At 46.3% G+C, this 16,566-nt stretch overlaps 2 protein-coding genes across 2 annotated transcripts in view; one reads left to right on the forward strand and one right to left on the reverse strand.

Annotated features, from left to right (window-relative positions):
* On the forward strand, positions 1 to 15,485 carry IL17RB (interleukin 17 receptor B). The gene is made up of 11 exons (XM_037040691.1): positions 1 to 191; positions 1,994 to 2,018; positions 2,811 to 2,951; positions 4,530 to 4,657; positions 5,105 to 5,231; positions 6,937 to 6,984; positions 8,422 to 8,561; positions 8,938 to 9,015; positions 10,216 to 10,315; positions 11,424 to 11,522; positions 12,561 to 15,485. The coding sequence occupies exons 1-11, from the start codon at positions 132 to 134 to the stop codon at positions 13,118 to 13,120; spliced, it is 1,506 nt and encodes a 501-aa protein (XP_036896586.1). The 5' UTR covers positions 1 to 131; the 3' UTR covers positions 13,121 to 15,485.
* Positions 14,613 to 16,566, reverse strand: part of ACTR8 (actin related protein 8) — a 14,976-nt gene continuing 13,022 nt past the window's right edge. The window contains exon 13 of the mRNA XM_037040688.1: positions 14,613 to 16,072. Coding sequence (XP_036896583.1) covers positions 15,929 to 16,072 — 144 coding nt within the window. The 3' untranslated portion in view covers positions 14,613 to 15,928. The remainder of the gene's footprint in view (positions 16,073 to 16,566) is intronic.

Here is a 16,566-nt window from a genome sequence, read left to right on the forward strand (position 1 = left end):
ACTCTAGGAGGGGATGGTGGGGCGTGGGCGGTGCTGTGGGAGGCGGAGCCTGGAGGGGTGGCCTGGGGCGCCTGGATAAGTGCTCGGCCAGACGCTGGCGGGGCCGCACAGTTGGCGGCGGTGACCCTGCGATGTTGCTAGTGTTGCTGAGCTTGGTAGCCCTGTGTTGGGGTGTGGTGTTCCCGGAGCCGGTAAGACCCCGTCCACGCCCCTTTCCCGTGTTTCCTGCCCTGGAGCCCTGACCCTGAAGGTGGGCGACCGGCCACCCCCTACCTCTTCAAGGCGTTCGTGGAGGGCGGTCTAGAGAGGGCAAGTCTGTACCCCCAGGGCAGCCCGGCTTGTCCTGTCCAGGTAGCATCCTGCTTCAGGTAGCATGAGTCAGGGGCATGTCACCCTATATTCTTAAGCCAGTCATTTATGCTCTCTGAACCTCGGTGTCCTCATCTATAAAACAAAGGGTAATACCTAACTCACCAGAGCCTGGGGAGGGACAGGGAAGGCCTGCTAGACAGCAGCAAAGAGCCCAGTAGGTAGTAGGTGCTCTGTATTGTTCTGCTGGGGGTCTTGAAGTCTGCCCACTCTTTGGAGCGCAAGAGCTGCTTCTCCATGACCACTCACCTTTTTAGTCGTGTTTGATTCGTGTTGTGCTGGGTTGTCTCTTCCCTGGAGCCGGTAAGTCGGGAACTCTCAGAAGTTTCCATTCCTCCCCAGTGCCTTTGAAGGGCTGAGGGAATCCGATACACTAGAGGAGAAGACGCTCATTGGCAAAATAGTATTTGAAATTATATCCCTACGTTTTTAGCACGGCATATGACATAAAAGTATGGTGGTTACCTGATGGTGGTTATGGAAAGAGAAACCCCATTCTTGTGCCCCGATGTCTTCAGCCAGCAAGGAGCCTTGCTGCACCCCTGTCTCAGTTTGGCACCCCCTTGGCCTTTCCCACTAGAGGAGGAATTCATTGCCTTTGCAATAGTTGCTGCTAGGCCAACAGTTTGAACTCTGGAGTTTAGAGCTGTTGCTTTGCTTCTTCCTGCAACTTGTATTATCAGCCTTTTGACAGAACTCAGCTCCCTTTGTGGCAGCTTATTTGTCTTTAAAAATGCCTCGTGAGATCCCTTGGAGCTCAGCTTCAAAAAGACAAAGGTGAGCGACCGACAGTTTCTCCTAAACCCAGATTACTCAAACCATCAAGTCTTGCCTTCTGTCTTACGAGGTGTTTGGAAATGTTGAGGCTGAGAGGGATCAGCTTCTCGAGCTGGTGGACGTACCACACTGAGTCTTGTCACTAGTACTTGCTGCTGCCTGAAAGGTCCAATATTTTATTTGAAAACCAAAGTATTGTGTTATCTAATTAAAAAAACATGAGCAGTTAATTTCAAAAGATTTAGTACCAGCCTTCCCTGGGCACTGATGATATGTATTTTTTTAAGTTCTTTGGAAAAGATAACATTTGATCACAGTTGCTTTATGATTTTATGAGTAGCTCAGGTAAGTCGGTCTTTTTAGTAAGTATCAGGTAAGGGTTAGAAGAGGAATGTTTTAAGGGACCTGGGGAGAGTACCATGAAATTCATTTATGGGTTGCTTCTGTTCGTTCATCTTCTTAGCACAGACAGTCCTTAACATGGGGAAAATTAAAACAACAACAAACAAAACCTCTAGATGGCCCTGATAACCTAGGGTTACACATTAGGGTGTGAAGGGGTTTTCCTGGTGGCCAGAGTCATCCCCTCTGGTCTTGAAGTGAGGCGATAAGCAGGCTTAAGGATCTGCTATACTGAATCTATCCTAGATCTGTGGCTGATCTATGGTCCATCATAGCCTACGTGGGGAGCTTAGTCTCCCCCAAACTGTGAAGTGGACTGGCTCAGCTTTTCTTTGAACATTCGTTACTTGTGTAGGCATTTAAAGAAAAAAGATAGTATTTTGACTAGTTTGGCTTGTGGTTTGCTGGCATTCAGCATGATAGTTGGTTTCTTTCTCTCTTGCAGGCGATTCAGTGTGGCTCAGAAAATGGTAGGTGCACTCAGCAATGGGTATTTGGGGCTTTGCATCAAAATTGAAAGCACAGTTGGACTTTTATAGGCCCGAAGCCAGGTAGTGGGTCATCGGACACCAGGCTTAGGGTGAATCATTGCTTTGTTAGCTGATGCACATGAAGCCTTTCCCTGCCCAAAGCAGAGCTCCCAGTGTTTCAGAGCAGCTGGCTTCCTGGCCAGTAAGACGCTAAAAGGGGCAGAGGCAGGGCAGGAATGGCTGTGCAAGGCAGAAGGTGAAGCGTGCCACTCCTGAGAGGGAGATGAAGTGCTGTGGGGAGGAGGTCACTTACACTCAGAAACAATAAGCAAGTGTTGGAAATGAGTGTTTGAGATCATAGCATTTGAAGAATAGGTGGACTTCTGCTCAAGAAATGTGGATGAGGAGGGTGAGCAGGGGAAGAGATGGTACTGGCAGAGTTTAGGAGGTGGGAAGTGGGAGTTGGTGGGCCAGCTGGCTGCAGCCCAGGCTGAGGGATGGGGAAGGCAGGACTGAGCCCCAAAACACGTCCAATACACTAAACACACACACACACATACACATATACACACAGAGTCACCTGGAGTGGTCCGAAGTGCTCTGTAGATTGGGGCCAGGAGGTTGACTGTTGTCTTGTTATAATGCAGTCAACACTGAGAAATGTCTGGCCTGCCTCTGCAGCAATGAAGACAGGTTGTGAATGAGGGTTGGATCAGGGTGGGTCACTTAGAGGAGATGTCATTGAATTGGGCCAGGGAGGGACATGTCACAGGCAGTCTCACCTTCTCCCAGGACCGTCTCCAGAGTGGATGGTCAACCACACTCTAACCCCAGGAGACTTGAGGGACCTTCGAGTGGAACCTGTTAAAACCGGTGTTGCATCGGAGGACTATTCAATTTTGATGAACATAAGCTGGATACTCCGGGCAGATGGTAAGTTTGCATCAATCAAAGTTAAGGCCGAAAACAGACATGTGCAGACTATCGGATTCATTGATTTTATTCGTAGACATACATATACCCAGAAGAATATATATATACATGCACCCAAAACCACATGCTAGAACATTCACAGTAGCATTATTCACAACAGTGAAAAGCACTCGAATTCCTGACTAGAATTGGAGTCACAGAATGGAATCCAATACAGGAATGAGCACGAACAATCTATAATAATACACAATATAGAAGGATCTCTCACATCCAAGAAGCCAGATTCCAAAGAATTCCTACAGTCATATCTGCATGTTTGCCTACAGTTGTACGTATTGTATGATTCCATTAATTAAAGATGCAAAACAAGCAAAACCAATATAAGCAGGTAGGAGTCAGAACAGTGGTTCCACTGGGGTGGGAGTGGCTGAAAGGAAGCATAAGGGACACTCCTGGGGTGCTTCTCGACCTGGGTACCGGCTGCATGACTGTGCACACTCATTTGGTGGAACATTCTGATCTGTGTACTTCTCTGTATGCAATGCTATGCCTCATGGGAGCAGACGGGGCTTCCATGGTTCCCCCAGGTTTAGGAAAAGCATTGGCTTGGGCGGTGAACACGCAATGCGATATACAGACGATGTATTATAGAACGGTACACTTGAAACCTATATTATTTTATTAACCTACATCACCCCAATACATTCAATGAAAACACATGTTAAAAAATGAAAGGCACTGGCTTAGACAAATTACTGTTTCCACTTCCCAGTGGCATTGTGGAAGTCCTGGCATTCCCTCAAGGCAGCTTGTGTATTCTTCTGATGAACAAATTCTGGGGGCCTGGAGCTCACGTCTGTGGTTTCCACCTGCTAAATTCAGTTAAATTCTGTCTGTTCAGGAATCTGGGAGTACCAGGCACAGAGAGGTGAGTCAGCTACAGGCACAGTCACAGGGACAGTGTCAGAAATCCCAAAAGGAGCTGTGAGTGGATGGGGGCGGGGAGGAAAAGAAGAGGACCCTGGTGAGCCCACTTAAATTAGGTGATGCAATATGGCTTTTGGTCCCCTACCTAGCAGAGTGAGCTTGTGTATTTGTTAACTGTTGTTATAGACACAGAATAAACCCTCGAGAACAGAGACTAAGAGAAAAGGCACTCCACGAATAAGAATTGGCATGGATAAAAGTGCAGTCAGTGGAGGCATGGTCTGGTGATGATGTTCTGGAGGGTTTTTCACCTCTAAAGAAACCCAGAATAGCGCAGTGCTTGAGTCACCTCTGCAGGTAGCCTGTGGAATTCAGGTTCACCTGTGAGGAGGGATGAGCTTGGGCTTTGGAATCTGAATGCCTATTCTGTACCTGCTCATACACCAGTACCACTGACCTGTGGCCAAGGGGAGCTTTGTAAGCTCAGGCAAGGCTCCCTGAAATTCCCTAAGCCTCACTCACCCCGATGAGCTGGGGGCAATAATGGTACCTACCCTTCAGGGCTGTTGTATGAAATGAGGTGTGTATACTCTTAGCATCGAGTCAGCAACATAGAAAGTGCTAAATAAACCCTCTTGTCTATCTCATTAGCCAGCATCCGTTTTTTGAAGGCCACCAAGATCTGTGTGACAGGCAAAAGCAACTTCCAGTCCTACAGCTGTGTGAGGTGCAACTACACAGAGGCCTTCCAGACTCAGACCAGACCCTGGGGTGGCAAAGTAAGCATTTTCAGGAACTTGGTTAATTGTCATTAAAGCTGGGGAGGCCTTTTGCTTGGGAGTGTGGATGATGTGCTACACACACAGGCTGGTGGGCAGCTACAACTTCAGCCTAGAGCATGATGCCTGGGTTCAAAGCCTGGTTTTGGACACTTCTCTGCTGTGTGCCCTGGGCAAGTCAGCATCTCTTGGCCTCATTTCCCACCTCAGCAGAGTGCAGGGGGCTGAACCTGGACTATATCCTGGCTCTAAAATTATAAGCTTCTCTGATTCTGTGAGTTACACTGAAATTTGTGTGGGGTCCATTCCCTAAGCAGACATTGACTAGAGACCTATGTTTCAGCAGTAGGTTGGGGAATAAAACTCTAAATGAAAAGGACAACACGAAACTATTATGTTTTTGCATCACAGTGTTTCAGAAATTCAGATCCTTGCTTTGCCTTTCAGTGGACGTTTTCCTACATTGGCTTTCCCGTAGAGTTGAACACACTCTACTTCATTGGGGCCCATAATATCCCCAATGCAAATATGAATGAAGACAGCCCCTCCTTGTCTGTGAATTTCACCTCACCAGGTAAACCTCCTCACTCTTCTGTCTTCCTGAGATGCTTGCTTTGGGTATGTGGTTTGGTATAGAGAGGTCCGGGTACCCTGGACAGGGTGTTTGGCCTTGTCAATTCATGAAACATGGACACAATAGTAACTGTACCTCCTGAGAGTGGAGAAGAGGTAACCGTAGGAAAAAGGCCATTTCTGTGTGGCAGGTACTGTGCTGAGCACTTGACATGCATCATGTCACTTAAGCGTCTAACAAGTCCGAGGTCAGGATAGCCCTGTTTTACAGGTGAAGAAACTCCTCAAGTAGCTTGGCCTGGGTTACACACAAAGTAAAAGAGAAGCTGATATTCAAACCCTGGTCCTTCTTGATCCATGCACGTTAGCCACTGTGTCATTGATACAAAACGTTTGTCCCAGTCTTGGCTTCCTAACATGCCGTGTTGTTTGAGAGCATGCTCCTCGGTCTCTGAGGATGTACAGCCACCGGTAGGCTTGTCCCCTGAACTGTCAGCGAGAGGCAGCATGGCCCCAAGTTGAATGTTGGGTTCTTTCTCCTGCTCTCTGATGTTTAGTCAGGTCTCTAGTGTCACACCTGCAACGTCACACTCGCTGCAGTGAGGATGCAACAGACTCATGGGTGACAGGTCCAGCATGGGGTCTGGCTGCAGCCGTTCCCACACCACCCCCGTCTGGGATGGGCCACCTCTTCTCTACCCCAGGCCTGTTCACTGTCTCAGATGAGCTTCCAAATGGGTAACTTCGAATCATTGTTCTTTGAGATTGTGGTCCTGGATGTTCTTGGTGCCATACCATACTTTTAAAAATGTAAATGTTTTTGTTTTGGTATGATTTTAGATTTATAGAAAAGTTGCCACGATAGTTTGAAGTTTCCGTATACCCCTCACCCAGTTTCCCTTGTCATCAACATCTCATATCACCATGAGACATTTGTCACAACTAGGAAACCAACATTTGTACACTTCTGTTAACTATGCTCTAGGCTTTATTTGGATTTCACCTGCTATTCCATTAATGTCTTCTTTCTGTTCCAGTTGCATTTTGTCTGTTGTGTCTCCTTAGTCTCCCTTGGTCTGTGACAGCGTTTTAGTCTTTCTGTGTTCTTCATGACCTTGACAGTCTTGGGGAGCACGGGCCAGGCACCCTGTGGAATGGCCCCTGCTCTGAGCACACTGCAGGGGTGAGGCGCCCTTCCCGTGGCATCCAGTCGGGGCACGTGGCGTCCACGCATCATGGGTGTTTACTCTCATCACTTGGCGAAGTGGCATCTGGCAGACCTCCGCATGTAAATCTACTCTTTTCCCCCTTCCCAAGCCTAGTTTTTGGAAACGAGTCACTAAGCCTACCATTCTAGGGTGGGAGTGTGGGGTGGATTAAGCCCCACCTACTAGAAGGGGCTGTATTTACACACATTACCAAACCTCATTTTAAAGGACGGTTTGAATCTTCTCCTGGGGATCATAGATACCGTTGTGATAAAGACTATATTGAAATTAGACTCTGGTCACCATATCATGGGTAGATAATCTTCTGTTTAACTGTAAAATGTTAGCGTTCTATTTAAATCTGTAATCTTACCTCACATCTTGAATGTTCTGACAATTCATACGGTGTGGTAAGCTTATAAGTGTGTGTACTTGTTGGCAAGGGGTGGAGCAGAGATAGCTTTTCTAAAATGTAAAAACTTTCATTTAAATTTCCAGGCTGCCTGGACCATGTAATGAAATACAAAAAAAGGTGCATTGAGGCAGGTAAGTAAATACATCATTTGCTTTTGTTTTTTTTTTGAAGAAACTCGTCACTTGAGCCAGCACAACTCACCCCATCTTCCATGAAGAAACTGAGGCTGAGTTGCTCTGCCCATTGAATGAAGCATCCAGTTGCCCAGGGAAGGGCAGGCCCTTGGGGGGGGTTTGTAGTGAGCAACACTCACAGAAAAGCGCCCCGCCCCAGTGGCTGACCCTACATTTTCGCTCAAACTGCACTGAGCTATGGCGGTGCCTATCAAGGCTGTTCCTGATGGGAGGGCTGGTCCGTTAGTCCTTCCACCTGCTCACATACCAGTCCCCCTGACCGGTGGCCATGGGGACCCTGAGAACCTGCTGTTTGGATTAACAAACATTCAAGGTGGGAGTGTTAGCTGACGTAATGAACCAACAGCATGTTCTCAACCTGTGTCCTCACAGGGGTCATCTCTCGCATGCTAGGCTGCTAGAACCTGCCCCTACTCTTGGCATTTTGAAATCAGACAGTCTGATTCAGACAGTCCCAGGTGTCAAATTCCCAAGGATTGTACAAGGACTTGTGTAAATTTCTGGGCAATATAGTCTTAGGATGCTGAAGAAGTTAAAGGTATTTGGGGGAATGGATCTCCATCTTTTATGCACCCCCATCCCACAAGGTATCCCTGTGCACCCTGTCAGGCGGAGCTACATGTGGTCTCCTTGTTGGCAGACTTGGGCATTGTGCCGGGAGTACGGACTATGGAGGGCCATGGTGATATGAAGAGGTCCCGGGGCCTTCAGTCAGCCCTGGAGCCACTCCCAAAGGCCACCTGAGCCAGTGCCTGAAATGGTCTCCTAGATGGGGAACATAATGCGTGCTATTATGTTTACCTTCCTGGAAATTAACCTAGTGCTGATTTGCAAGTCTCATGAGTGAAACAACTGGCTTTTTCTCAGAGTGGACCTGTCAGGGGGTCCCGTGAGGCATTTCCTTGTTTCTTCACATCTAGGAAAGCTGGCAGAGTGGTTGGAAGGAAGACACTCCTAGAACCCCAGGATGTTCTAGTAGTTGTAGTCCTGACCCTGAGTTCGTTTGCTCTATAATCTTAGACAAGTCCCCAACACATGGCTTGTCCTCCTCATTGTGGAGAGGAGAAAACACTGATGCCAACCCTTAAGTCAAAATGAACACTGAGAACAGAAGTGAGCAGCAGAACCCAATCTGAACTGCCCACCACCCTTGGCCTGGGGAAGCAGAGCAGCGACTTGAGGTCCTTAAACTTTCATGGGCACCAGCTACTTTGAGGTTCTGGAAGCAATGACAAATAAAAAGTACCCTGTGTAGTGCAGCCCATACTTCTTGGATGTGTGCCTGGGAACTTGTATTTGTTTTTGGCAAGCCCTTTGGGGGACACAGATGAAGGAAGAGTTTGCAACTTCATCTGTGTGATTCTCTCTTGATAGGAAGTCTCTGGGATCCAAATATCACTGCTTGTAAGAAGGACGAGAAGACAGTGGAAGTCCATTTTACAACCAGTCCCCTTGGGAACCAATACATGGCTGTTGTCCGAAATAACTTTTCAACTGCGAGTTTTTTCCTGGAGGTACTCTTCCCCTCCATTCCCTTACCACCATCCACCCTCAACCTCCCGCTTTCCTTACCTTGCTGAAGAAAAACATGTGCCCTCCAGGATTCCTTGGACAGGCTCTCTTTTGAGAGACCATAGGCAGAACTGTCTACGGTCCAAATGTGCTGGGTGACTTTGATTAATTCAACAGAGAAAAACAAGTCCATGGGGGCTTCACTGGAACTGTCCCTGTGAATCTAGGTTGAAGTACAGGGAGAGGGGCAGAAGTGTGAAATGCATCTGCGTTCATATAGTCCAATGAATTGAAAGTCATTTTGGGAAGAGTGGCTTCTCCACTGGCAGTCATTGATCTGCTCACGCAGACAGCTCCTAACGACTGACTTTCTCTCAGTTACCTGCACAGAGCAAAGTAACTCGAACTTCTGTCATGGTTCCAGTGACTAAGGACAGTGAAGGCGCTGTGGTCCAGGTACGGTTCAGGGAGGAGCTCTGGGGGGGGGGGGGGGACTGATGTCTACNGGGGGGGGGGGGAGACTGATGTCTACACTGCTGATTGCTTTTGCTGAGCCCTCTCCCGTTCATTTCTGCCAGCAGTCTGACATTAAATGAGGTTCCTGGGAAATTCTTGTCTTGGTTTTTATAGTGGTAAGGTCAGGAAGCTGACCTTAAAGTTATGGTGTCTTGTGCTTTTACTAGTGGCTGTTGACTTTCCAAAATGCTCTTATTTCCATTTTCTGTCACAAAGCCTATGAGTAATTCTAAGACAGAAGTACCATTTTATTTTCCCAAGCTTCAGTTTCAACTGTAAAATGAAGTGTTAAAACCAAGTGAACTGTGAAGGCCTGGTTTCCTGATTAGTGTGGGAACTTTGAAGGGCAACTGCCTGTCCTCCCAGGGCCTCAGTTTACTCAGGTGGACAATAAGAAGTTGAGCTGTGGCTGGCGTGGCTCAGTGGGTTGGAGCATCGCCCCATAACTGAAAGGGTGCGAGTTCAATCCCTGATCCGGGTGCATAGGGAGGGAACCAATCGATGCTTCTCTCTTACACTAATGTTTCTCTCTCTCCCTTCCGCTCTCTAAAAGCAATAAACAAATGTCCTTGGGTGAAAATTGAAAAAATGAAAACAGCAGTTAAGATTAGCAGATGCTCTCTGGTCCCATTCAAATCTGAGTTTATGATGTGAGCCGTGGAGGGTCTCAGTGAGATACAGCCTGGCCCAAGATACAAGGAGCTTTTCCTCTTCCTTCCCCGGAAGATAAAGGCAGAACCGAGCTGTGCCGGATGCCTGTCTGCACCTTCCTCCGGGGAACCTGACTCTCCTAGGCCTGGGGCACTTCCACGTCATCCAGCATGACTCAGGAGGGGCTCTCCTGCTGTTGGTTCTTTTGAGGAAATATTTGTATGTGTCTAGTGTAACCTGTTTAGAGATGGAAACTGACATGTTAGCTACGTTTAGTTTAGGTTCATTGGGTCTTGGGACACTGGTTTGGACTCCAGGGCTTTATCACTGAAGTGTGACCAAGGGGGGGAAAAGTCCTGTTACAAGAGGGAGCAGCAGGGTTGAAACCAGGGGAAAAAGGGAAGAGAAGTTTCCGTGGAAGTAGGAATAATGCTGAGATTTTGTTCTGCGGTGTGGTGGGAACTTTCTGATCCTCTTGTTTTCCCTCAGTTGGTTCCGTATTTCCATACTTGTGGCTACGACTGCATCCGCCGCAAAGGAACTGTTGTGCTGTGCCCACAAACAGGTGGCTCCTTCCCTCCAGATAACAGTGAGTGCCCAGTCACGGTCACAGGATGATCAGAGAGGTTCCGGGCATGCAGGGCGAGCCGCCACCCCCACCCGATCCAATATGTGACAGGGCGTGGGGGGGGGGTGCCAGAGTCCCTGCCTGTGTGTGCTGAACTGGGGTGCAGGCAAAGATGTCAGAGCTGAGTAAGATGAAACTTTATTTATAAAATTGCCTTGCGACCCTTTACAAAGCAGAATATACACAAGGGGGAAAAATAAACAGTGCAGAATGGATGTTCAGAGCCACAAGGATCTGCTTAAAAAAAGTCAAGAGCATAAAAGGACTGAGTTTATAAAGGAACATGCACTTCACTGCTTTTTTCCCATCTTATCAGTCGGAGTGGCCCAGGCCTAGCTGTTGCTATAACTTGATGGGATCACATGGCCAACATTTGGATAACAAACTCGTATCCTGGCACCAAAAGACAGGCCTCTCCGGTGTGAGAGCAGCATGTTCTGGAGAATGTGTCTCTGGGTTTAGAGATGTTAGTGCTTCTTCCACTTACAGATGGACAAATAAAATGCTCTGGAACTAGCCCAGGAATGGGGCCAAAACTTGGAAGGTGTTATTTTTAGAAACTCAGCCAAACCAAGTAACAACAATCCAGGTGCCTAACAGTTCAGACCCTGTGTGGGTACAGTGCCCCTGGGTCCCTGAGCACATCTGTGGGCCAGAGCTTACCTGATCCTGGACATCCCGTGAAGGGGTGGCTTCATCCCCCCATTTCCTGTCTTACAAAAGCCTTTAAAAAATGCATGTGTGTGAACTACATACTAAGTATCGCACCCAGAATAAAGTTAATTCGTCAAAGAACAAAAAACCAAAATGTAGATTCTAGTTACATTAGGATATGGAGTAAGAAGCCAGAGTGATTTTAGAGGACTACTCTTAATCGCCTCCCATGTCCCGAGAAGCTACTGATAGATCTGGACACTAGGAAAGCACACCATTCTGCAGACCCCTCAGAGACCTACTGATCCTTGGTTTTAAAGGGGTCTGAACTTCTGCAAGGGCAAAAATCTTAGTTTCCAAGCAGGAGGTAATTCAGTTTTGTTTTGCTGAAGGTGATAAGCTCTGTTTTCTCCAGGCAGACGTGTGCTGAGTGGCTGGCTTCCTCTCCTCCTCCTGGCTCTGCTAGTGGCCACATGGGTGCTGGCGGTCGGGATCTATCTGATGTGGAGACGTGGTAAGGGTCATGAGGCTATGCATCGAAGAAACCTGTTTCTGCAGGAGATTCCTCTAGAGGCAATCGCGTTTTGGCAATGGACAGGAGTCAGATAGCATTTATTTAACACCTTGGAGATCTTTTGAAAAGACATACACTGACTGGATCATATCTGCTCAGTAGGGTAAAGCAGGGATCAGGACCTCCAGATCTGGTGGCTGGCATCTGTTTCATTTTTACCACTGAGGCATCGACAGGTACTGAAATGGGCAGATAGCTAACAACGAATGGCAGTGTATCTGTGATAGGTACTCTCTGCTAGTTCCTACGTTTTAAAAAATAATTCTTACAAGGCATAACACCACCAGTTACTTGGTTTCGTATAATCTACGGACCTTGCCAACATTAAAACATTGAGGACAGACTACAGAAGCGAGTCTGTAGGTCGCTGACTAGAGGGTGGTACACTGAAAGCCTCTGCTTCTCCTCCTCTCTGGAGAAGGGACATAGAAATGTGGACTCTGTGTCTCTGTGATGGTGTAGATAGACCAAGGTTAATCTCATGATCTGGACTAAGAAAGCCACGTGGAACTCTGACCTCAGGAATACTGGCACTTAGAAGATGTCATGTGGCCTGTCATTGGTTATAGTACTTTCAAAGGTAGCGTCTGTTCACTAGCACACAGGGGGCACCATTCCAGTTCAGTTCCAGCTGAAATGGGGCACCACTGAACCTTGCAGAACGATAAAGAAACTCTACCATCTGCAGGTAGAAAACGGTACTACTACTGAGTTGACCCAACTCTGAAGACGAAGGGCAGCAGTCAGGTTGTTCCTGTTTACATGCCTATGGTACTAAAAACACCCAAGTTACAACAACCCACCCACCTAAAACAGGGTACTTTAAACTGGAACAATTCCTATGAATCTGAAAAGGTATGGCTTGATCAGGAGAACTGATTTAGTGGCCAGGCCTTAGACAATACAGCTTTTATGTCTTTACGGTGAAAGCCTGCCATTTGCTGTTCAGAGATGACAAATGCTTTTCTCCCTCCACAGAAAGGAACAGGACTTCCCTCCCTACCACGGCGCTCCTGCCCCTCATTAAAGTTCTTGTGGTTTACCCATCTGAAATATGCTTCCAGCACACAGTCTGTTACTTCACAGAATTTCTTCAAAGTCACTGCAGAAGTGAGGTTATCCTGGACAAGTGGCAGAAAAAGAAAATAGCTGAGATGGGTCCCGTGCACTGGCTTACCACTCAGAAGCAAGCAGCAGACAGAATCATCTTCCTTCTTTCCAATGATGTCAACACTGTATGTGATGGCACCTGTGCCAAGAGCGAGGGCAGCCCCTGTGAGAACTCTCAAGACCTGTTCCCCCTGGCCTTTAACCTCTTCTGCAGCGATCTGAGAAGCCAGACGCATGTGCACAAATACCTGGTGGTCTATTTTAAAGAGGCCGATACCAAAGACGACTACCACGCCCTCAACGTGTGCCCCAAGTACCGCCTCATGAAGGAAGCTACCGCTTTCTGCACAGAACTTCTCCACGCCGAGCGGCGTGCATCCGCATGGAAAAGGCTGCGCGCTTGCCACAGCAGCTGCTCCTCCATGTAGCCCTCCCACTGGAAACGAGAACTTGAAGGCTTCCCACCCCTCCAATTAGAAAAAGCTTCCATGATGATTGCGAAGTTTATTGTATGGGCGACTTGGAGGATTTCACGTATATACCTGCATCAGCAAAAGGAGTAATGGGGAGGACACACAAGATACAGGCCTTAGTCTAGTCATTCAACTTTTATGCTAATACTTACAAATGTTACTAATTACTGTAGTATTAACTAAAGAATGGAAACTAAGTTTATAACTATAAAGCTGAATCACTTTCATAACTAAAGACCAAGAGTAGTTATAATGTAAAACTGTAACCATCCTGACAATGCAGTGGGAAGGCGTCTGCCAGCTGAATGGCTGGTCTTGAACTGTCCATGCCCGGCCTTGGAGGTGGAATTGTTTGCCTCTGTAACATTCTAAGTTCAGTGAATGCCAGATTCCGTAAGCCCTTGTTAATTCACTCAGTAACTTCTTAGGTAAAAACCCTCTTACACACATCTTTATTTATGATATAAAAATACAACCCATCTTTGCTCATCAGATGACCTAGTATGTGTGTAAATCACTTATATTATTTGGTGTTTTCATAAGACCCTCCCTCCCTGAACTGGGTTAATGTCCTATTTGCTTCTTGTACAGGTAACTTTAACACGAACACCAATACACATGCAGACCTGTCATCTACTTCTACCCAGTTACCTGTTGGAGGTCATTGTCATGGTTCAGGGTTTTTTGGTTATTACGTTAACTTTTTGCGTTTAGAACAAAAAGAATTCCTATTCTGTTGGAAGATAGCTCTCTCTTAAAGTAATTTTACAGATGTGTTATTATAATGGCTTACTTAAAAAAAAACTCGTGTTATTATAATGGCTTACATTAAAAAAAAAACTACCACAGACTTACAGAACACAAGAGTTATGTAGTATTTTGAGCCTTCCAACTTTTTCATTTTCCTAAAGGTATCATTTTCTTATTTTAGGTCACCAAAAGGTTATATATTAACACATGGGTTTTTCTAAGAAAGCCTGTCTTTTCACACAGTGCAATGCTGAATCTGCTCTAGAATGTGGACCAGTTTCAGATAGATGACTGCTAAAATGTATCTGTGGATTATTTTTAAAGGGTCAGGCCACTCCTAATACATGTCCTAAGGATGAAATAAAAACCAAAATAAGTAAGCACAGAATGAAACCTCACGGTGTCCTGCTTTACCAGCAGATACTTAGCAATTACTCAGGCAATATGTTTAACGTGGCAGAGGTCACACACTTGTCAAGATCAGTCTTCATGGTGCTTGAAAGTCCTGGTAATAGTAGATGGACATGGCTTATGTCAGAACTTAGGGCAGAAGCCACTCCTCTGAGTCAACGTCTATCAGTTGTAACAGCAATATGCTATTACATGGAAAACTATTAAAGACAGAAATACATTATATGCTTTTGCAACTAGGTAGCCAACACTACATTGTGTTGAAACAACTCAGAAACATATAAAATCAATATTGAATGAATTTATTGTTGAACATTTCTTAAATCAAAGAATGTACAATTTTCAAATGGAAGACATACATTCCGAATAGTAGCAGCGAGTGAAGTTCTGTTCTATTGGCGGACTCTCCCTCGTTCCTAACCTACTAGGCAGACACGCAGGACACTCTTATTAATCAAAACGCCCCACGACCAGCACTGCTCCCCGTCCTACGACTTCTTACCGTTCTTACTCTATAAACCACTCTTATCCCCGCCCCTGAACTGCTCCTATGTTTGTCTTCTCCCCAGTCCCACCTCCAGTTCCTGACAGAGAGAAAGGAAGCAAATGCAAGAGCCTGGCAGAAATCAGGTATCCCCCATCCTCCCAGGCCTCTGAGCCCCCAGGCCATGCTCCCGTCTCCAGACAAGGCCTTCTCTCCCTTTGGCCAGGGGCTCAGAAGGCTTCACTAAGGCTCAGAAGGCTGTCTGTGTTATTTACCATTTGCTTGACTGCTCACAGATCAAGGTCAATCAACCGTACTGAATACAAAGAACTCCAAATACTTTCACTGGGTTCTTCAGGTAAAGGAAAACTGGGGAGGTAGGGGGAGGTTGGCCGTTGTGATTAAGTCAGTAGTCATCGAAACTACCGCCTTGCTTATCTGTACAACACATGCTAACAACTCTCAATTATTCCTAAATCATTTGTTTGGCTTTAGGAAAGAAACAAATTTTCCTTTTCTGCTTTGGTTGTTTTGGTTAAATAATGATTATTTTCTTTTCCCAAGGCTACCCTCGGGCATGTTGGGTAATGAAATCCAGCCAGCCTAGCCTTAAACCTCTACCTTGGCAAATCCAGACCTGAATGGGCCCCCATAGTTTTGTAATCCAACAAAAAACTAAAAAAAGCAACCCAAAAACCTCTTTTTCTTATGTGGAATTCTAAAAGCACATGAGTCACATCATACGTGCTTGCTATTGCAAACAGGGAAAATATGACCATACAGTGCTCACAATTCAGGTCCCAAGTCACACCCCCACCCCCTTACTGTCTCATGACACTCAGCACTCAGCTTAAATGAAGAGCTTCACCACCTGACAACTGCTCAGCCATCTCCCACCACTGGGGAGTTCTGAGACCCTGAGAAAGGGCAGGAAAGCTTACCACATTTTTTCTCAAATGTCCTGATACAGAAGAAGCTTGTAATTTCACACCAATGTCAGGTCCTCAATATAAGATATAGAATTGTAAGTCAATAAATAAAAAATACATATTCTGTAAGAGTCTTTAGTATCAAGAGGCTTGTTTTGGGTCCTCCGAAGAGTGACTTTCCTGCCCATTTCACCAAACAAAGGCAGCTCGCTCGCGCAACATGCGGACACCAAAGCGCTGCCACTCTCGCTGATAGATCCACAGCTCCTGTGTCGTATCCAAACAGGCCAGCACAGCCCCCCCTTTCCATGCAATCAGCCGGGGGTCCATGTCCTAGAGCAGTGATAAAGACATGTCAGCACACGCAGACAAGACATACACTTAATCATTTATTTGGACTGGGGGTGGAAAAAATCCTGCTGAGTCAAGAACTAACAAGCCAGATTCGCCACCTATGCTAGACCCATGAACTTACATTCCCCAGGTGTCTTTGTTTCAACTGACAAGAGAACTTTTCAGTTTTTATTACCGAAAGTGCTACTACTCACTATTATTACAGTCATCTCTGAAGGCAGAAGATATGTAAGAAAATAATTTATTTTTAAGTTTGAGTAGAATAAATGTATCCTACAATCTCTCCCTCAGGATTAAAATTAAGAACATTCCCAGGAATTGTCCATGAGATATAATGCAGTATAGGCACAATCTGTTTCTAAATTCCTAGGCTTGTATTTCAAGACAGTTCAGTCCTAAAAGATTCTTAAAGATCACCTGGTCCAGAGACCAGCAGCAGCTCCTTAGTATGAGAGAGATCACAGCGTTTTTCT

The sequence above is a fragment of the Sturnira hondurensis genome, unplaced genomic scaffold (genome assembly GCF_014824575.4).
Source record: "Sturnira hondurensis isolate 20B ecotype Veracruz unplaced genomic scaffold, ASM1482457v3 Scaffold0002840, whole genome shotgun sequence".
Classification (NCBI taxonomy): domain Eukaryota; kingdom Metazoa; phylum Chordata; class Mammalia; order Chiroptera; family Phyllostomidae; genus Sturnira; species Sturnira hondurensis.

Excerpts from the sequence above, each read along its gene's own strand:
- IL17RB (XM_037040691.1), top strand. The coding sequence starts at position 132 with ATGTTGCTAGTGTTGCTGAGCTTGGTAGCCCTGTGTTGGGGTGTGGTG. Across the intron at positions 192-1,993 it reads GTGTGGTGTTCCCGGAGCCG|GCGATTCAGTGTGGCTCAGA; the intron begins GTAAGACCCCGT and ends TCTCTCTTGCAG. Across the intron at positions 9,016-10,215 it reads GTGAAGGCGCTGTGGTCCAG|TTGGTTCCGTATTTCCATAC; the intron begins GTACGGTTCAGG and ends GTTTTCCCTCAG.